Source organism: Sciurus carolinensis, chromosome 7 (genome assembly GCF_902686445.1).
Source record: "Sciurus carolinensis chromosome 7, mSciCar1.2, whole genome shotgun sequence".
Lineage (NCBI taxonomy): Eukaryota > Metazoa > Chordata > Mammalia > Rodentia > Sciuridae > Sciurus > Sciurus carolinensis.
The window spans coordinates 153,365,348-153,386,998 of NC_062219.1; the positions used below are offsets into that span (position 1 = coordinate 153,365,348).

At 49.8% G+C, this 21,651-nt stretch overlaps 1 protein-coding gene across 1 annotated transcript in view; it reads right to left on the reverse strand.

Annotated features, from left to right (window-relative positions):
- The window catches only part of Kiaa0319 (KIAA0319 ortholog), a 52,961-nt gene that overhangs the window by 18,457 nt on the left and 12,853 nt on the right, over nt 1-21,651 (reverse strand). Inside the window, 12 exon segments of the mRNA XM_047559294.1 lie at nt 69-224; nt 227-251; nt 2,431-2,459; nt 5,357-5,423; nt 6,712-6,782; nt 6,785-6,915; nt 10,938-11,020; nt 13,550-13,632; nt 14,141-14,257; nt 14,551-14,676; nt 15,972-16,033; nt 16,211-16,241. Coding sequence (XP_047415250.1) covers nt 69-224; nt 227-251; nt 2,431-2,459; nt 5,357-5,423; nt 6,712-6,782; nt 6,785-6,915; nt 10,938-11,020; nt 13,550-13,632; nt 14,141-14,257; nt 14,551-14,676; nt 15,972-16,033; nt 16,211-16,241 — 981 coding nt within the window.

The window sequence follows — 21,651 nt, forward strand, 5'->3', positions numbered from 1 at the left end:
ACAGGGCTTAGGAAGAGCTGTGTGGCCCCCCGGGGCTCCGCCAGGAAGGAGGGAGTGAGCACCTCTACCAGGTGGGGCCCAGGGCCCTGCGGGACGCGAAGGCAGGCCCCGGTCACTGACAGTCAGGGTGGAGGTGCTGCTCAGCCCCTGCTGGTCTGTCACTGTTAGGCAGAAGAGATGGGCACCCACCTGTAGCCCGGTGATGGTGGCCACAGGCCTGTCACGTTCTCCATCTCCACAGCACTGGGGCTCTGTAAAACAAGACCATGGAGAGCACAGGGAGGGCGGGGGCTGACAGGCCAGCCTGCGGCCGTGCCCCCAGCGCCACCTCTTCAGCGGTAACGCACACACCTGGAGAATCCTAGAGTGACCCGGGTCCCTGGCACTTTCCAGTGCAGCCTAATGATCAGAAGTCAAAGCCTATTTCCGATGGTCAGCGGCACTCCTGGAAGAGGATACCTGTTCTTGGCTTTTTATTTTAAATGCAGCCAGTGAAATGATCTAGGCTAGGAAATGGAACCTTAGAAACTACCCCTTTCTGTTCATAATAAAACTTGGTCAGAATCCTTGCCCGTGTTTTTGGAGTGCATGGAAGAGGGACGAGCCTGAGGAGGGGTCTCCGATGAGAGGAATCCTGCTGCAGTTAGGATGCAGGTGTGGTCCTCAGAAGCCCTAGCTCCTTCTCTTCCTGCCTTGGCTACCTGAGCCCACGTGATCTTAGCAGTCTTTATGAGTCCTAGGTTTTTAGCTTCAAAATGTGAATGATTTTGACCCAGCTATCCCACTCCTTGGCCTATACCCAAAGGACTTACAATCAGCATACTACAGAGATACAGCCACATCAATGTTCATAGCTGCTCAATTCACAATAGCCAGATTGTGGAACCAACTGAGATGCCCCTCAGTGGATGAATGGATAAAGAAACTGTGGTATATATATAAAATGGAATATTACTCAGCCATAAAGAATGATAAAATTATGGCATTTGCAGGCAAATGGATGAAATTGGAGAATATCATGCTAAGTGAGCTAAGCCAATCTCAAAAAACCAAAGGACAAATGATCTCGCTGATAAGTGGATGATGACACATAATGGGGGGTGGGAGGGGGGCAAGAATGGAGGAAGGAAGCACTGTATAGAGGGAAAAGAGGGGTGGGAGGGGTGGGGAGTAGGAAAAAATAACAGAATGAATCAAAAACTAGTACCCTACGTAAATGTATGATTACAAAAGCAGTATGCCTCTATTTCATGTATAGAGAAACAAGATGTATCCCATTTGTTTACAATAAAAATGAATAAAAAATGTGAGTAAGGGGCTGGGGAGATAGCTCAGTTGGTAGAGTGCTTGCCTTGTAAGCACAAGGCCCTGGGTTCGATCCCCAGCACCCAAAAAAAAAAAAAAAAAAAATTAAAAAAAAATGTGAGTAATACTCATATCTGGCCTCTTAAAAGTTCATGTAGACTTCTGTGAGGTCAGCATGTGAAGGTCAGGAAATACTGGGTCGTACTGAACTCTGCCCTTCCCTTGTGTCCAGTCCCCGCAGGGCGGTGGGTGCAGACAGGCCTCCCACAGGCCTCCCGGAGCGTCTTCCATGGGGAAACTCACCTGATACCAGGACAGCCCTGTCCCCTGCCCTGGGCCCCGCCTCCTGCACGGCCAGTCTCCGTCCATCTCCTCTGTCTGCCCTTGGTATTCTGTTTGTCCAAAGATGCCCAGTGATTTCTAGAAGGCCGCCCGGGTGCTGACGGCTCAGGTGGGTCGTCTGGTGCTGCTCCTCCGGGAGGGCCTCTCTTTCAGGAGGCCGTGCCCCTGGGAGTGGCGGCTTGGCGCCCACCAAGCTACTCCAGCAGTAGAGGACGATGCTGCGGTCACCGCACTCCCGCCAGGCGGCACTGTGAGCCTGTCAGGGCCAGCCACGCCACGGGAGGCCTGTCGTCTCCTAGGATCGCTGACAGGGTGAGAAGGCCCGGCCCTTTGCCTCAAGTCTGCCATCCTCTGCTTTATTTTTTAAATATTCATCTGACGCATGAAAACGTACAGCCGGACATGTCAACGGGGTACCACAGAAGACTCCAATCAGACAGAGCTCCACGGCCACCAATTCCCCGGGTGAGACCCTCTGCAGACGCCGCTCCCCACGGTGCCCTTCCTGTGGGCTCCTGCAGGGCCCTGTCGTCTCCTGCTAAAGCCCCGGTCATGTCGTACCAAGGTCCAGAGGCACAATCAAGACAAGATTCAGAACCTCAGAAGAAAACCGGTTCCCTGTGCAGCGTCAGCACCCACAGTCCGACCTCCTGACAGCGGCCAGCTTTGGAGACGCGCCCACCCAGCTGGACACAGCCCAAGCCCAGAAGCCTAGTTACCATTTCTGCTTCCATCCCGAGGCCAGATCTCGATTCCATCTCCCCTCCCCGGCTGGACAGTCACGGCGACCACAGCAGTGGACTGCTCCCGAGGAACCTGCCACGGCCAGCGGGAAGGCGTGTCTCCCTCCTGCAGAGATGAGTGAAGGCACGGTCCGTGCCCCTCAGCAACAGCAACGGGAAAACGAGAACCAAGAGAAGGACGGGTTAAGAAGCACAGTAAACCGCGTGACACGCACACGCATGACTCACCTAACACAGAGACGCTGCTCGAAAACACAGGACACATGAGCCCAGGAGAATGTAACGTGCAGCCCACCGGGTTAGGAGCTCTGGGGGAGCGCGGAGGAGACCAGCCCAAGATGGCAGCGTCCACCGAGATGCACGGCCCACACCGTTCGTCTGCCCAGAGAAATGAGGGAGGCGGGCCCCAGGGGTGACCGAGCACGGGGCGACAGCAAAACAGGGCCCCAGGGGTGACCGAGCACAGGGCGACAGCAGAACGGGGACCCAGGGGTGACCGAGCACGGGGCGACAGCAGAACGGGGACCCAGGGGTGACCGAGCACGGGGCGACAGCAAAAGGGGGCCCCAGGGGTGACTGAGCACGGGGCGACAGCAAAACAGGGCCCCAGGGGTGACCGAGCACGGGGTGACAGCAAAACAGGCCCCAGGGGTGACCGAGCACGGGGCGACAGCAAAACAGGGACCCAGGGGTGACTGAGCACGGGGCGACAGCAGAACGGGGACCCAGGGGTGACCGAGCACGGGGCGACAGCAAAAGGGGGCCCCAGGGGTGACTGAGCATGGGGTGACAGCAAAACAGGCCCCAGGGGTGACCGAGCACGGGGCGACAGCAAAACAGGGCCCCAGGGGTGACCGAGCACGGGGCGACAGCAAAACAGGGCCCCGGGGGTGACCAAGTACGGGGTGACAGCAAAAGGGGGCCCCAGGGGTGACCGAGCATGAGGCGACAGCAAAACAGGGAAGCAGTCCCGGTGCCCATCAAGAGTGGCGTGGCCTTGGCCGCCGCGTGCACCATGGACTGCGAGTTTAGAAGCTGCTCAGGGCTGTCCAGGGCTCAGTGGTAGAGCAGGCTGAGCCTGTGTGGGGCCCTGGGTTCCATCCCTGCCAACGGGTAAGAGAACAGAAGACGTTGAAAGGAATGAGCAAGCTTTATAAATTTCAAAATGAAAAACGTAAAGACATATTGAGCAAAAAAAGACACGGCATACGCTGTGATAGTAATCGCTACACAAACAAACACACACACAGACACATAGAGAAGATTCTGGAAGTGCACACGCTAAACTGATTGAAGGAATGGCCTCCAGTAGGGGACCCGGAGGAGGGTGGGAGTCGTGTATATTTTCACCTTATCAGAGTTTATTGGAATCGGTTTTTATTTTTAACTACAAGAAGCAATTCGCATATTACTTTTGCAATCAAAAATAAATCTTAACGTTAAGGAAAAAAACTAAAACACACAAACCGAAGCAACAGGGTTTTCCTGGAGGCACGCTCTCAGTGGCACTCGAGGCCTCCAGGGGACCGTCCCTTCTAGCGGAGCACGTGCGTAGCATGTGCGTGCTGCTGTGCTCTCGCTGGCAATAGTGCCAGCTATCCTGACATCTGCAGTTCGTGGCATCAGAAAAGGACTTTAATTTTAATCCCATGGCAGTTTAATTCTACAGATCCCAGAATTGCCTAAATATAAATGCATCTGCCTGTGTTTCTTAAGGTTTCAGTGGAAAAATGATAAAGAAAGTCAATACAAAATCAATTCTGTTTTCGCAAGGGGAACTTCTGAAATGCGAAATGCACTCCTAAGGATTTTAAAAGAAAATGCTTTCTCCACTTCCCCCTCCCCAGTGGTAGGGATCAAACCCAGGGCCTAGCACGTGCCAAGGCTCCGCTCTGCCTCTGGGCTCCCCCACAGTCCTTCACGTTGACTAAACAGGCAAAGCACATTTCTCTGAAAATTTCAACAAAAAAAACATGAGTTCTAGTACTTGCCTCAGAGTCTGTACGGTCAGAGGGGTGCTCGTGCACATGGGGACTGAGCAGCCCGCGGGCCTGCCCAGCGCCCCCAGAGCATCTACGAAGGAAACTGCACAGCCCACTCCTCCCCCAACCCACCACACAGCCCCAGGGCTGCCGGGCCTGGTTTTCAGGCCAATGTAAGAGGGGTTCACAGAACTGGCCTTTCTGATGGCCCCGGGGGTACAGGGCATAGTGCCTTTGGACGTCCTAATCACCATATGGCAATAACACGCTTACTGTGGATAGTCTCAGGGCAAGGAGAGAGGGGTGTGCAGCCCCTGGGCTGGTATGGGAGCAGGGCTCGCTCTGGGCCTCAGCCCTCGGGAATGTCCTCCCACTACGTGGCCAGTGTGCAGGGATGAGTTCTGAGGGGTTAGCTCTGGCACATAAGGCTCAATACTTACGTAAAAGAAAATTCGGAAGAATTTTTTAACCAAGTAAATACAAATAGCAAAAGAGCCCACACTTCCTTTGTTTTTGTTTTTGTTTTCTTCAGCCAGTACTGGGGATTGAACCCAGGGCCCGTGCATGCTGCCAGGTGTCTGGCCCCTCTTCCTGTTTCTGCCACAGTTCTTGACACAACAGAAGCAAACGTGGCACCTGCTTCAACCCGAGGTGGAGCCCGACCCCAGCACAAGGCTCCCGAGGACCTGGAGGAGGCAGCCCCTTCCAGCTCCCTGGCCCCAGCCCTTCCTTCCTTGGCCAGGTCATGCACAGCACATTCCAGAAACACCAGAAGGTGAAGCAGGTGAGTTTCAACGGGACGTCTGCTTCATCTTCAATGCTAATGGGAAATTCATCCAGGGCTGCAAGATGGAGTTGGAAGAAGAAAAGGAAGTGGGCAAAGTAAAACACATTTTTGAAATCAAACTTTCAAAAACAAGACAATCTTAAAACTTCCAAGGTGATTAGCTACAAAAAAAAACAAATGACTTTGGTCACCACAAAAAGAATTCCTAGCTTGGATCTGGAATGTCAACCACAGGCCCTTGTCCAAAGCCTTGGTCCCCTGGAGCTAGGACAGGAGGCACCTTAAGAAGGGGCGCGGGCGGCAGGTCTGCAGGTCATGGGGACGTGCTCCAGGGGAAGGTGAGCCCTACCTCTTTCTCTTCCCCCCCAACTGCTGTGAAGCAAGTGGTGTTGGACCCACCATGATGGGCAGCCCCCTCCTGGGCCCAAGAGCTGCAGAGCGGGCAACCATGAACTCCAGCCTCTGCACCTGTGAGCCCAGCAAACTGTCTCAGAGATTGATCGTCTCAGCTCTTTGGTAGACAGACAGCTGGTAACACTGATAAGCACACAGCTCACACACCCGCACACGGGAGTGCCAAGGCCCAGTTATCACATCTAAGACACACTTAAAAGATTCGAGCAAATGAAAAGACAGATACAAAGGAGCTCTCACGGAAGCTCTGAAAAGAAACCAGTGGCTGGGTGGGGTGGCACACCCTGGTAATCCAGCAACTCAGGAGGCTGAGGCAGGAGGAACACAAATTCAAGGCCAGCCTCAGCACTTCAGTTAGACCCTCAGTAACTCAGCGAGACCCTGCCTTGAAATTAAAAATTTAAAGAGGGCCAGGATTTGGGTTATCCGGTAAAGCACCCCAGTTCAATCCCCAGTACCAAATAATTCAATAAATAAAATTAAAAGGGCTAGAGATGTGACTCAGTGGTTAAGTGCCCCTGGGTTCAATCCTTGGTACCAAAACAAAACAAAAGAAACCAGTGGATAGATTCAAGATAGATTGGGATCTCTATAAACAGGAGAAACAAAAAATAAATAATTTTCTGATGATGAGGTTTAGGTTAGATTATTTCTAAGGTCTTCCCCAATATCAAAATATTTCTCTAGTAAATTTTGAGTCAGACTTTCTCCAAATTAACCTTAAGTTCTAGTCATCAGCACAGGACGGCTTCGTCGAGGGGAAAGATGTGCACCTGGAAGGTTTGGGAGTGTAGGTGCTCTGCCAACCGTGCAGTGGACTAACAGACAGACTTACAGAGACAGACTTCCTGGATCTCACTGTCCCTGCCCCAAACCACATCAACTGATAGGAACAAAAACGGACAGCAGGTTGAGTAAGATGACTGATGGGTAGGTAGGTAGGTAGGTATAGAGGTCGCTTAGATGACAGGGACGGACAGACGAGAGATGACAGGGACAGGTGCCGTAGACAGGCTAGGTGGACGAGGGATAGACGGTATAGATGATAGCAATAGACAAGAGAGGAGGAGCCAGTTAACAGATGGGTGACTCAGACAGACAGACAACTGCAGGGCGGGGAACTCCCCTGCACGGCCACCTCTGTGCCCCCACTGCTGGGGTCCAGGGACCACTCACAGAGGACGATCTGGCCATCGTCACTGCTCTGGTGACGGAGTTTCGGGGCTCGGTAATGGTCTGGTTTAGGCCTGCATTGGCCACAGGTGGGTGATCTGCAGCCCTGCTGATGACCAAGGTGGCCGTGGTGGGGTCGGTGGCTCCCTCCAAGTCCGTGACGGTCAACCTAGAGACAGGAGAGGGGGCTGTGATCCTGCAAGAGCCCGGCAAGCCTCGAGGCGAGTGGACGCTGTGGCCTGCTCGGGTGGCCCTCTCCAGGACCGCTCAGAACAGGCAAATGACTCTGGGTGTTCCTGCCTGCGCTCGTTGCTGGTGACTTATTTCTATTTATCTTCTCATGCTAAAGTTTACGGATTTCCGCTCGGCCTCCGGGATGCTGGGTGGGGAGACCCTCAGCCAGAGGGCTGCTCTCCAACAGCTGAGCCTGAGAACGGCCCGGGGAAGTTCTGCTTCAGGCCGGAACCCTGGGGACTGTGACTCGCCGGTGGATTCTCAGCCGGGAAGCCCTTTCCTTTCCCCGTCCTTTTCTGGAGGACCCAGGGTGAAGACGTGTTCAGGACGCTCTGCAGGGTAATGTTGGGATTCAATACAGTGATGCTCAACCCGCGGAAAGAAACCGGCGCTGACACTCCTGCTCTGGTTCCAACAGCGGAGATGAGAACGGTGACGTCACAGACGGGCCGCTCCGTCCTCGGGGCCACGGTGGCAGCTGAGCCAGTGGTAAGTGCTCCGTGGCGTGAGCAGGAATGTGGGGCGAAGGCCAGAAGCAGCTTCAGGGGAGACGCACCCGGCGGTGCATCCTGAGCCCCCTTCACGCCACCCGCCCGCTCCCCCCACCCAGGTCCAAACCCCCATTTCCTTAGGTATAAGTTTCACACCTATAAATAATTAAAGTGATAGAGAAATATTTCAATAATGACTCTTTTGAAGCTCTTTAGGCTTTTATGTCAGAAAGTTTCCTCAAGTCCACATTAGCAAAATCCTCCCAAAGCAGACAATAATCTATATAATGTTTCAAACACCTCTAGACACACACAAGCCTGACCCAGAAATTTCACCCCTATCCAAACAGTTAGCCGTAAAGATGTTCACTCAAACATGGAACAACGGGGCTGGCTTGATAAACTACTTGATAAGCCACAATGCAGCACCCCAGCAGCCGGCAGGTAGAGAAGCTGGATATTCATGGTATCCGTGATCCGTGATGAGGCCCAAACCAGACCCGCCCAGGAGGACGTCTGCTGGAGGAGAGATGTGCACTGCGGACGGCAAGGGACAGATGGACAGCAAGGGACAGATGGACAGCAAACGGTACCCACAAGTGTTGGCCCAGGTGGGGAAAAACAAAGTCACCCCAAACCACAATCAAGATACAATTCATCCCAGACAGGTAAAAACTTGAACATGAAAGATTCAAACTGCTAAGCTGTTAGAAGGAAACAGAGGCAGCTTGCAGAACACCCGTATGTTTTGATCCAGGTAAGGAGACGACACTGTTATTTGTGAATAGAAAAGAGACTTTGAACTCAAATGCCCAGCCAGGAGGCGGTCCACCTCAGGCAGGGGAGCACAGGCGTATCTGCCGCAGGCACGTGGACTCCATCAGTCCCGTCCTCTGTGTCCTTGTGTCTGGCTTATTTCCCTTGGCATAATGTTCTTGACGTCTATCTATGTTGTACCATCTAGCAAATTTCATTCCTGGGTTTTGTGTTTGTTCGTTTGTGTCTTTTAATTATTTATTTATTTATTGGTACTAGGTATTGAACCCAGGGGCACTTTTCCACTGAGCCACATCCCCAGTCCTTTTAATTTTATTTGGAGACAGGGTCTCACTGAGTTGCATAGGCCTCTCTAAATTGCTGAGGCTGCTTTGAACTCATGATCCTCCTGCCTCAGCCTCCCAAACTGCCGGGATTACAGGCATGCGCCACTGTGCCAGGCTCATTCCCGTTTCTTACATTTCATCCCCTTCGAAAGCTAAATATCGCTGTCGCATGTGTATATTCCATATTTTGCTTGTCGGTTCATCTGTTGATGGACAGCCATGCCCTCACTGCCTTCCGGCTGTTGTGGAAAACACTGTTATGGACACTGGTGCAAGGTCCCTGCTGGACTCCTGCTGTCAGATCCTTGGGTGCGGAGCTGCTGGGTCATGTGTGATCCTGTTTCAGTTTCAGAGGGGCTGCCAGTGTCCTCAGCGGCTGCCAGCCGGCGTGCTCACACTGCCCTGGAGCCTTCCGATCCTCCACATGGCCCGGTGCTCACTACTGCCTCGCTTCTCTTTTTCTTTTTCTTCTCTTCTCTTCCTTTCCTCCTTCCTACCGTTCCTTCCTTCCTTCTTCCTTTTTAGCAATCCAAATGTGAAATGGGATAGATCATTTCTAAGCTGATGTTTCAAATGAACTAAAACAGAAACTATTACAACTAAGTGCAAACATAGAAGACTCCGGATCACCAGAGTCAAAGATAAAACCCGGCAGGTTCTTGAGGACCCCAAACCAAGGCAGACCTCATAGCTGCAGAGACGTGGGTGTGGCGGCACTTAGCGGAAAGCTCAGTAGTAGCAGAAGGGAGACCTAATGCAGCGACCTGAGATTCTGCTCCACTCAAGAAAAGAAGAGCTGAGTGAGCAAAAGGTCAATAGGATCCAAGGAATAACAAGGAGCAGAGTCGCCGGGTTAGAAGGGAACGGGCCACACGTGCTGTTAAGAGTGTGGAGACGGGACTCCAGGGCACAGCAGGAGAGGATGGCGGGGACAGAGCCGCGTGGGGAAGCATAACCTCCACATGCGCCCGCCTTCCACTCGCCAGATTTGTCTCCCCAAAATGCAAACCCGTGTCCTCACAGAGACTCACACACAAATGCTCATGGCGGCCTTGTGTGCAACTGTTCTAAGCCACAGAGAACCCAACTTTCAGGGTTGCAGTGCGGTGCCCTGCATCCCAACTATGAGGGAGGCTGAGGCAGGAGGATGGCTTGAGCCCTAGGGTTCAAGATCAGCCTGGGCAACATAGTGATTCCCCCTCAAAAAAGACCCCAAATGTCCACTGTAGATGAAGGAATAAAAGAAATAATGTCATATCTATTGGGGCTCAGAAGATAATACCCAAAATATGTGGCTTTTTTTTTTTTTTTTTTTTTTTTGGCATGCTAAGCAATTTAATGGAAAGGGAAAGACTTTCTCTGGAATTCCCTGCCTTTGCACTGAGGCTGGACCTACCGCTAGGAACGCACCTGCCTGCCCTCCCCACTGTGATAGCCCATTGTCCACAGCAGAAAAGAAGGCTGAGGAGTGAGCCCAGACGGATGGCCTTCCACTGAGAGAGTCCCCACATCACTCATTCCCCTAAGAATCGCCCAGGAGCCTCAAGTTGTCCAGTTCCCTTCGGGAAAGGGGGCCAGTGCTTGACCAGTGTTGATGGGCAATGTCACCTCCTCCCTGCCCCAATCTCCGTCCCCTGCACATTAGCGCTCCCACGCCTCTCCTCCTGTCTAATCTGTCAGTCGATCACAGCGCACCTCGGGAAGGTGCTCCTTCCTCCTGCACCACACTCTCAGATGGAGCTCAACAAGGAACAACGGGGGTCAACCTCAGTGCAGTGAAGAGCTGCTACGGTGCCCTCCATGGACACAAAGACGCAGAAAGTGCCAGACGGCCAACGGGGGCAGGAGGCAGGCCAGTGGCTGGCCAGGGGCAAGAGGGAGCTTCGGGGACGACAGGAAGGCTCACTGTCTCAATGGGGTGGTGGCTTCACAGGTGTACACATGTGCCAAGATTCACCACGTGTCATGGTTTGAACACATGCAGTTCACTTTACTTCAGTGACACCCTAGAAAGTTGGGGAAAGGAAAGATTGGAATCGCCATACAACTAACAGACGACCTATAACTTGACCTCCCTTTGAAAATGCAAACTTTGTTTTTTGTAACTTAACAGAGCAAAAAAAGGGCTCTGTTTTAGTCCCACACAGTTGCTGGCAACCAGACCAAATGCTTCCAGGGAAGAGGCGCAGTCATGGGATCGGGGAAAATCAGCCTGCCGTGCGCCAACCAGAACACCAAGAAAACCAATCCACCTCACCTCTTGACCAGAAGAAGACACGAAGCGTTTTCAGGCTTCGATTTAAGGAAGCAGTCAAGACATAAGTACCGAAAGGCAATGAACAGAGAAAGTGGGACTCACTTGCCTGAAAGTGTAGTTGCCGGGAGCAAGGCGAGCCGAGCGCAGGACCGGGTGGCGGCCACGCGCTCCCGGGGCGCCCGCTGACCTCTTTCAGCGTTAGCTCACTATCTCAGTATCATCTGTGCTCCCTGAAAGGTCAGAACGGAAACTAGAACGAGACCCAGGAAGAGTAGAACATGAACTACGTGATGTGTGTAATCCCAACTTTGAATATATATTTTTAGTTGTCGGTGGACACAATGCCTTTATTTTATTTTTCTGTGGGGTTGAGGATCGACCCAGAGCCTCACACGTGCTAGGCGAGCGCACTACCACTGAGCCCCAACCCCAGCCTGTGATCCCAAATTCAAACTCATTTTGCAGGAGACTTGCGTGGAGCTCCATGGCACATACCACATATCAGAAAGGACCATCTCCCACTCCCTAAATCACCACCAGTTTTCCTGCTGGGTTTGGCAGATCTGAGCGAGGATGTTCCCACCAGGTTGGATATTTAAGAAGCACAGTGACAGTGCTGCTTTTTGAGAAGACAGGCGTGAACGGAGGCAGCACATGCAGAGGCACTTCCGCTGGCCTGGGCTGCAGCAGGGAACTCCCACCCACGATTCCAGCAGGATCCGAACCCTCGGACTCTCGTCTGTAATTTATAAAACAGCCCTTACCGACCCCGCGTGAGGAGTTCCCGCGTGGAACACAGCAAGATGTTTCATGTAGAATCACAGAAAGTGAGGCCTGGAAGGGGGCCCGCTTCGTCAAGTTCACTAAGTCACAGGTTCCCGTGGCAGAGGGATTCCAAGTCCTTGTAACTAAGCCGCTGAATCCGAGGAACCAAGATGTGAGGCGTCTTCTCAGGTGAACACTCCCGCAGCAAACGTGCCTCGTCTTCATTTGCTAAGGGGAAACCTGGACAGGCCCCTCGGAACAGACGAGGGTCGCGTGGGTGTGACCTCTGCACCCCTGCAGGCCAGCAGGAGGGAGCGGCCAGGACGGCTCTCCACGGGAGGTGCACTAGCTCTGTGATCAATGCCACGAAATGCAGTCACCGAGCACTGATGTTGCGGAAGCAAGGGGACACGCTCGCCACGCTCTTCTTATTTGCATGGTCACCTGAGGCACCCTGGGCCCCATGAGCTCCACCAGAGGAGAGGAGCCCTGGTCACATCAGCCAGGGACGCTCTCGCTCACGCTACGCAGAGTGATTTCTAGCTGCTCCTGACATATGTCACAGGCGTCCACAGAAGCCTCTTGAGAGGCTGCGTTAGTTCCAGATCAAACAGAGGGGCCCTGAGAACCTCCTTACAGACCCAGGCCACAGCCAAAGGGCACGTGAGCTCAAGACAGGGATGCGGTGAGGGGAGAGCTGAGGGGTTTTAACAGAAGGTAGAGGAAATTGAAAATGTCCGGGCCACATCTTTGAGGCACTAAAACCAAGACAACCCACAGAGCAGCCGACTGTCCCCACATACCTACCTGTGCTGGCTAAGTCCCCAGGCCTGCTGCAGGGACATCAGATCCTGGGGAGTGCATCAGAGGACACAGGGACACACAGCACTGCCATTGCCCTTGATGAGCACTGCTGCCTCAGGTTGACTCTTCAGAGCCTCTGAGCCCAGGCTGTGCCCGGGACCACCCAACACGGCAGCTTTTCAGACAGATCTGAAACGCCCTGCCAAGAGGGTGTCCACCCTGTGGGCCTCGACATGAAGATGCTTGTGAAGTTTTAGAATTCTCCACGAACGTCAGGAGCCTGTCTGCAAGCTCACGTTGTTGTCTGTAAGCCCAGGTCCAGCAGACAGGGAATGATCACGTGGGGTCAGTCCCACGGCAGAGAAGGAACACAGATCAGAGCTTCGGCTGCTGTGAGTGGCTGGGTCTTGGACCTCTGAATGATGGTGCCCAGCGCCACCACCAAGTTCCCGGTATGAAAACAACCAGCAGAATGTGCAGCACGCGAGCTGCTGGCCCCGGGAAAGAGGACCACCTGTCTGTATTTCACATGAAAGTGGGAATGGACACAAAGCCCATGGCAGACGTTTCCCCTGACTGGGACCACGTACAGGTGACTGAACATGTTCAGGTGGCTCCAGAGAATATGTCTGAAATACCCCTGCAGCCAAGTCCAAGCTGCGTCCAGAGGGCAGGAGGGAACAGGAAGAAGGATGGAGCTCCAGACAGAGGAGGCTCAGGGCCATCCAGGAGGAGCAGGAGGAGGGATGGAGCTCCAGACAGAGGAGGCTCAGGGCCATCCAGGAGGAGCAGGAGGAGGGATGGAGCTACAGACAGAGGAGGCTCAGGGTCATCCAGGAGGAGCAGGAGGAGGGATGGAGCTCCAGACAGAGGAGGCTCAGGGCCATCCAGGAGGAGCAGGAGGAGGGATGGAGCTCCAGACAGAGAAGGCTCAGGGTCAACTTGTCACTTCTCAAGAAATGAGTGTACTGTTCAGCGAGTCCTGCCCGCAGTGAGCGTCACACAGATGTTGAGAAACCACCAACCCTTAATCCTTGCATGCTTTTAGTCCTGGAGCTGAAGGTAACAATTGAAAATGTCCGGGCCACATCTTCCAGGCACTGAAACCAAGACAACCCACAGAGCAGCCGACTGTCCCCACACACCTACCTGACTCACAGTGACAGTGAGGATGCCCTGTCCAGAGGCCTCACCAGAAAGGGCCACCTTGAAGGGCACAGTCCTGCTGACAGCTGCAACACAAAGTCACACAGGACAGGGGGGGGTCCCCTAGAAAGGCTGGAGTATCCCTGGGGTTCAGAGGGGGCTCAGGAGGAAGCCGTTCCGAGACTGCCCTCTGTTTGAGGCCGGCCCTCTGGAGCACTGAAGTCCACCCGGATGGTCCTTTCGCTTAGTACAGGCCTTACAGAGGTCCTCGTTTAGAGATGCCCCGTCGCGGGCAGCAGCGCTCAGAGGCATGGAAGTTATGTGCTTTTTGCTTTTTATTTCTATTTCCCCAGAGCTGGGGATGGAACCCAGCCACGGCTCCAGTAAACCAGACGCCCGGCCTGGACCACAGGTGGTGTGGAGCACGCCGAGGCCTGGAGCTCAGAGACAGGGTGGCAGGGCGTGGCCACCTCAGCTGCGCGGTCTTGGGAGGTGGAGACAACACCGTCCCTGGGAAGCCAGGCCTCTCCCAGCAAGGCCAGTCTGTCCCCTGACAGGCCGGGAAGAAGACAGCTTCCTCCCGTGGGGACTTACCTCTCAGAGCAACATCTGACAGGTAACGCGACTTGAGGGCTGGAATGGAGTGACTGGCAGCTCTGAGGATGCACCTGCCTGAGAGCTCAGAGGAGTGGAGGCCTTCACACTCGCAGCCTGCAGGAGTGGGCCGCGGGCTTTGACCCTGCCACGGAGGGCGCGGGCCCACCTGTCCCCTGAGCAGATAGGCCAGGTGACTCCAGGGAAGAAAAGTTGTGTGAAGGCCTTTGCTTAACCACCGGCCCGGTCTGCCTCCGTGGCTGAAGCTTTGCATCCGTCTTCTGAATTTGTTCTGGTCGTTTCTGGATGGCCCTGAACCCCCGGAGGCCCGAACTGCAGGCCTGCACCCTGCACCCAGCTTCCTCCACGGACCTGACTCTTAGGAGTGTTCTGGGGTCAACAGCTAAGACGTGCCACCTGGTCCCCTGGCGTGCTGTGCTTGGGAGAGGAGAAGAGTCGCCTGTGCCCTTGCTTGATTTCACCCTGGTAGTCTGCTGGGTGGCTTAGTAGGCTCCATTCACACTTGTAGGTTGTTTCTGGGAGAAAATTGGAAATACAAGCAATTAAGGGATTGGGGCAGTCACTTCATAACCTGGGTTGAGGGGAAGGAGACAGCCGCCAGCCCAGCAGTGTGGACCACCTCACACCCTGACCCCCTTACCCCTCTTCACCTTCCATCCCAACAAAGAGGAGCAACGCTTCTCTCTCTCTCTCTCTCTCTCTCTCTCTCTCTCTTTCTCTCTTCTTTTTCTTTCTTTTTTTTTTTTTTGTACCAGGGATTGAACTCAGAGGTGCTCAACCACTGAGCCACATCCCCAGCCCTTTTTAATATTTTATTTAGAAACAGGGTCTCCCTGAGTTGCTTAGAGCCTGGTTAAGTTGCTGAGGCTGCCTTTGAACTTGCCATCCTCCTGCCTCAGCCTCCTGAGCCGCTGGGATTACAGGTGTGTGCCACGGTTCCTCGTAGTTTATCTTTCTAATGGAAAATATTTTTTATAAAAACATAACTTACAGAAAGTTTAGAAAATAGAAAACAAAGAACCACAAGAATCAAACAAACAAAATACCCTCCCCGTCTCACAGTTAGCCTTTGAAGCCTTTGCTTCCAGGGTGCTACATCTGATTTTCAGAGGCTAATCCACTGTACTTTTTCTGTCTGTAAGGCTTATACAAGGATATAAAGATGAATCAAACACCTCTAGGTTAAGCTAAAGCCATGTCCTACCTTCAGATATAGTAAAGTACTGGGTCCCTCCTCTCGGGATTAAAATGCAAACGTCAGGAAGTATCTGCTCTGCTCATGAAATTTCAACCCACATGTGATGGGGGAGAATGAACTGAAGGAACTCAATGAGAAATGACCAGCGTCCTTAAGAATGAGTTCCCTCAGGGAAAAGTACATCTGGCCAGCCGTGGGGACAGGTCAAGTGCCCACCGACTGCAGAGCTCTGGACACTGCGGAAAGCACTCTGGCCCTTCTTTGAGCAGCTGGCAGGAGGTGTCTGCAGACCAGCCTTTGGGCAGGGGGTCTCCCAGGCCTGTGGGTCCCCTCTGCTCAAGCCCTGCTACCTGAGCACCTGCTCGCACAGCATTCTGCTCTGCATGGCGGAATCGGGGTTCTCCATCCTGAGCTGCACCAGGTGTGATCGCCCAAACTCCTACTCCATTAAAAACTGTGTGAACAGATTTCCTTGCTCTGATCCTCAGAGCCTAGCCTTCCCTCAGAGCCCTCCTCGGTGATGTCGCCCAGAGCGGCGAAAACAGCTACGAAGACCTGCTCTGGCACCCACCCTGCCCTTCCCGGGAGGGCTCAGAGGAAAGTCCGACTCACCTGCAGGCGGCGCCGGCACCACGGAGGCCATCGACTCCGCCTGGCCACCCCAAGTTCTTCCCCTGAGAGGTAACCAGGAGCCGGGCATGCCCTCCCTCCACTACCCCACAACAGTTTGATTTCAGATTCCATAAAACAAAATAACATGGTTTTGTGATGGTTCTTCATAACGTCATCGAAGTTGCTTTTTCCCTCTGGTTAGTGACTGAGCGGAGCCCTTGCTGTGCTGCGGGACAGACCGTGAATCCAGAGCCATCTGCGTGAGCCGCACTGGGAGGAGGAGGAGGCTGAAGGCGAGTGAGTCTGGAGACTGCTCAGGCTGCGGATGGGTGTCTCCCTCCCGCCCCAGCCTTCCTGGGCTCCTGGCTGGGTCAAATGGTGGTTCCATTCCAAGTTTTCTAAGGAGTCTCCACACTGCTTTCCAGAGTGGCTGCACTAATTTGCAGCCCCACCAGCAATGTACGAGTGTACCTTTCTCCCCACATCCTCACCAACACCTGTTGTTGCTTGTATTCTTGATAATCGCCATTCTAATTGGGGTAAGATGGAATCTTAGGGTGGTTGATTTGCATTGCTCTTATTACTAGAGATGTTGAACATTTTTCCATATGTTTGTTGATTGCTTGTAGATCTTCTGTGAAGTGTCTATTCATTTCCTTAGCCCATTTGTCGATTGGATTATTTGCATTCTTGTGTAGAGTTTTTTGAGTTCTTTATAGATTCTGGAGATTAGTGCTCTATCTGAAGTATGAGTGGCAAAGATTTTCTCCCACTCTGTAGGCTCTTTCTTCGCATTGCTGATAGTTTCCTTTGCTGAGAGAAAGCTTTTTAGTTTGAATCTATCCCAGTTATTGATTCTTGCTTTTATTTCTTGTGCTATGGGAGTCCTGTTGAGGAAGTCTGGTCCTAAGCCGACATGTTGAAGCTCTGGACCTACTTTTTCTTCTATAAGATGCACGGTCTCTGGTCCGACTCCGAGGTCCTTAATCCATTTTGAGTTTAGTTTCGTGCATGGTGAGAGATATGGGTTTAGTTTCATTCTGTTGCATATGGATTTCCAATTCTCCCAGCACCATTTGTTGAAGAGGCTATCTTTTCTCCATTGCATATTTTTGGCCCCTTTGTCTAGTATGAGAAAATTGCATTTATTTGGGTTTGTGTCCCTGTCCTCTATTCTGAACCATTGATCCACCTTTCTATTTTGGTACCAATACCATGCCGTTTTTGTTACTATTGCTTTGTAGTAGAGTTGAAGATCTGGTATTGCGATACCCCCTGCTTCACTCTTTCTACTGAGGATTGCTTTAGCTATTCTGGGTTTTTTATTCTTCCAGATGAATTTCATAATTTCTTGCTCTATTTCTGTAAGGTACATCATTGGGATTTTAATTGGAATTGCATTGAATCTGTATAGCACTTTTCGTAGTATGGCCATTTTGACAATATTAATTCTTCCTATCCAAGAACATGGGAGATCTTTCCATCTTCTAAGGTTTTCTTGAATTTCTTTCTTTAGTGTTCTGTAGTTCTCACTGTAGAGGTCTTTCACCTCTTTTGTGAGATTGATTCCCAAGTATTTTATTTTTTTCGATGCTATTGTGAATGGGGTAGTTTTCCTAATTTCTCTTTCTGAAGATTCATCACTTATGTATAAAAATGCCTTAGATTTATGTGCATTGATCTTATATCCCGCTACTTTACTGAATTCACTTATGAGATCTAAAAGTTTTCTGGTGGAATTTCCTGGTTCCTCTAAGTATATAATCATATCATCAGCAAGTAGGGATAGTTTGATTTCTTCTTTTCCTATTCGTATCCCTTTAATTTCTTTGGTCTGTCTAATTGCTCTGGCTAGAGTTTCAAGGACGATATTGAAAAGAAGTGGTGAAAGAGGGCATCCCTGCCTTGTTCCAGTTTTAAGGTGGAATGCTTTCAGTTTTTCACCATTTAGAATGATATTAGCCATGGGCTTAGCATAGATGGCCTTTACAATGTTAAGGAATGTTCCCACTATCCCTATTTTTTCTAGTGTTTTGAGCATGAAGGGGTGCTGTATTTTATCAAATGCTTTTTCTACATCTATCGAAATAATCATGTGATTCTTGACTTTAAGTCTATTGATATGGTGAATTACATTTATTGATTTCCTGATGTTGAACCAACCTTGCATCCCTGGGATGAAACCCACTTGATCATGCTGCACTAGCTTTTTAATATGTTTTTGTATGCGATTTGCTAAAATTTTATTGAGAATTTTTGCATCGATGTTCATTAAGGATATTGGTCTGAAATTTTCTTTCCTTGATGTGTCTCTGTCTGGTTTAGGTATCAGGGTGATATTGGCTTCATAGAACGAGTTTGGGAGGGTTCCCTCCTCTTCTATTTTATGGAATACTTTGAGAAGTATTGGAATGAGCTCTTCTTTAAAGGTTTTGTAGAACTCGGCTGAAAACCCATCTGGTCCTGGACTTTTCTTTGTTGGTAGGCTTTTGATGACTTCTTCTATTTCATTACTTGAAATTGGTCTATTTAAATTGTGTATGTCCTCCTCGTTCAGTTTAGGCAATTCATATGTCTCTAGAAACCTGTTGATGTCTTCGAAATTTTCTATTTTGTTGGAGTATAGATTTTCAAAATAGCTTCTAATTATGTTTTGTATTTCAGTCATGTCTGTTGTGATATTTCCTTGTTCATTCCGAATTGTAGTGATTTGGGTTTTCTCTTGTCTTCTCTTGGTTAGTGTGGCTAAAGGTTTATCAATTTTGTTTATTTTTTCGAAGAACCAACTATTTATTTTGTCAATTTTTTGTATTGTTTCTTTTGTTTCAATTTCGTTGATTTCAGCTCTGAGTTTAACTATTTCCTGTCTTCTACTACTTTTGGTGTTGGTCTGTTCTTTTTCTAGGGCTTTGAGCTTTAGTGTTAGATTGTTTATTTGTTGAGTTTTACTTCTTTTATTAAATGCGCTCCATGAAATAAATTTTCCTCTAAGTACTGCTTTCATAGTGTCCCAGAGATTTTGATATGATGTTTCTTTGTTCTCGTTTACCTCTAAGAATTTTTAATTTCCTTCCTAATATCTTCTGTTATCCATTCATCATATAATAGCATATTGTTTAATCTCCAGGTGTTGGAGTAGTTTCTGTTTTTTACTCTTTCATTTATTTCTAACTTCAATCCATTATGATCTGATAGAATACAAGGTAGTGTCTCCATCTTCTTGTATTTGCTAACATTAGCTTTGTGGCATAATATATGGTCTATTTTAGAGAAGGATCCATGTGCTGCTGAGAAGAAAGTGTATTCGCTCTTGTTTGGATGGTATATTCTATAAATGTCTGTTAAGTCTAAATTATTGATTGTGTTATTGAGATCTATGGTTTCTTTGTTCAGTTTTTGTTTGAAAGATCTGTCCAGTGGTGAGAGAGGCGTGTTAAAATCACCTAGTATTATTGTGTTATGGTCTATTTGGTTTCTAAAATTGAGAAGGGTTTGTTTGACATACATGGATGAACCACTGTTTGGGACATAGATGTTTATGATTGTTATATCTTGCTGATTTATGCTTCCCTTAAGCAGTATGAAATGTCCTTCTTTATCCCTTCTGACTAACTTTGGCTTGAAGTCCACATTATCTGAAATGAGGATGGATACTCCAGCTTTTTTTGCTGAGTCCATGTGCATGGTATGTTTTTCCCCATCCTTTCACCTTTAGTCTATGGGTATCTCTTTCTATGAGGTGAGTGTCTTGCAGGCAACATATTGTTGGATCTTTCTTTTTACTCCAATCTGCCAGTCTATGTCTTTTGATTGATGAATTCAGGCCATTAGCATTCAGGGTTATTATTGAGATATGATTTGTATTCCCAGTCATTTGGTTCATTTTTAAAATTTTATTTATTTATTTATTTTTTTGACACAACTTGGTTCCTCCTTTATTTGACAGTTCCTTTAGGATAATTCCTCCCTTTGCTGATTTGCTTCTTTGTGTTTTATCTCTTCCTCATGGAATATTTTGCTGAGAATGTTCTGTAATGCTGGCTTTCTTTTTGTAAATTCTTTTAGCTTTTGTTTATCATGGAATGATTTTATTTCATCATCAAATTTGAAGGTAAGTTTTGCTGGGTATAAGATTCTTGGTTGGCATCCATTTTCTTTCAGAGCTTGAAAAATGTTGTTCCAGGCCCTTCTAGCTTTTAGGGTCTGGATTGAAAAATCTGCTGATATCCGTATTGGTTTCCCCCTGAATGTAATTTGGTTCTTTTCTCTCACAGCCTTTACAATTCTGTCTTTATTTTGTATGTTCGGTATTTTCATTATAATGTGCCTTGGTGTGGGTCTGTTGTAATTTTGTGTATTTGGAGTCCTATAAGCCTCTTGAACTTGATTTTCCATTTCATTCTTCAGATTTGGGAAATTTCTGATAGTATTTCATTGAATAGATTGTTCATTCCTTTGGTTTGTTTCTCTAAGCCTTCCTCAATCCCAATAATTCTCAAATTTGGCCTTTTCATGATATCCCATAGTTCTTGGAGATTCTGTTCATAATTTCTTACCATCTTCTCTGTTTGTTCAACTTTGTTTTCAAGGTTAAATATTTTGTCTTCAATATCTGAGGTTCTGTCTTCCAGGTGTTCTATCCTATTGGTTGTGCTTTCTATGGAGTTCTTAATTTGGTTTATTGTTTCCTTCATTTCAAGGATTTCTGTTTGGTTTTTTTTCAATATCTCTAACTCTTTATTGAAATGATCTTTTGCTTCCTGTATTTGCTCTTTAACTGTCAATTGGTGCGATCATTTAATGCCTGCATTTGCTCTTTCATCTCATCATTCAATGCCTGCATTTGCTCTTTCATCTCATCATTCAATGCCTGCATTTGCTCTTTCATCTCATCATTTGCTTCCCTGATCATTTTAATTATGTACATTCTGAACTCCCTTTCTGTCATTTCTTCTGCCATGCTGTCGTTGGATTTTATTGATGTAACATCTAGATTTGTTTGGGGCATTTTCTTCCCTTGTTTTCTCATATTGTTCAGGAATCAGTGAGTCATTAAGATATTGCAGATTTCCTCTATTGACTTATAATGTCCCTGAAGATTGCTAGTATATCCCCTCTTATCCTTCAGTAGCCTGCAGTCTTGGAGGAAGTTGATAATGTGGTGCTCCACAAGGAAGCTGCCTCTCTAGGGATGGTGACCCTCAGGTGGGGTATATTCCCTGATAGTGGGCAGAGGTGCCTCCACTTGTTGACCAATGGTCATCCAAAGGGGAACTAGGCTGCGGGCTGAGGCATGGCCTGTTTGTTCCTGTATCTCTGGTTTTACCGACCTTGTGGGAAAACCTCACCCGGCGGGGAAGACTCACCTGGTGGGGAGGTCTCGCTGGTCAGTTCCCTTCCTAGACGTTCCCCTCAATCTACAACTACCGCCTGGGCTGGGCTGTCTTCCTCTGCAATGTTCCCAGGTGCCTGGACGTACCTCCTGGGCCTGGGAGCCTCACCCTTCACAGACGAGTCTCCTTAGGCTGCCTCTCCTCAGAGAATCTGCCCGCACTCCTGGAAACTTCGCTCCACCCCTAGGTGTGTCTCTATGCGGCTCTTCCAGCAAGAAAGCGGTCCTGGGACCCTCCTCTGCACCTAATCGCCTGGCTATGCGGCCCCTCCTCTGAGCCACCACCTG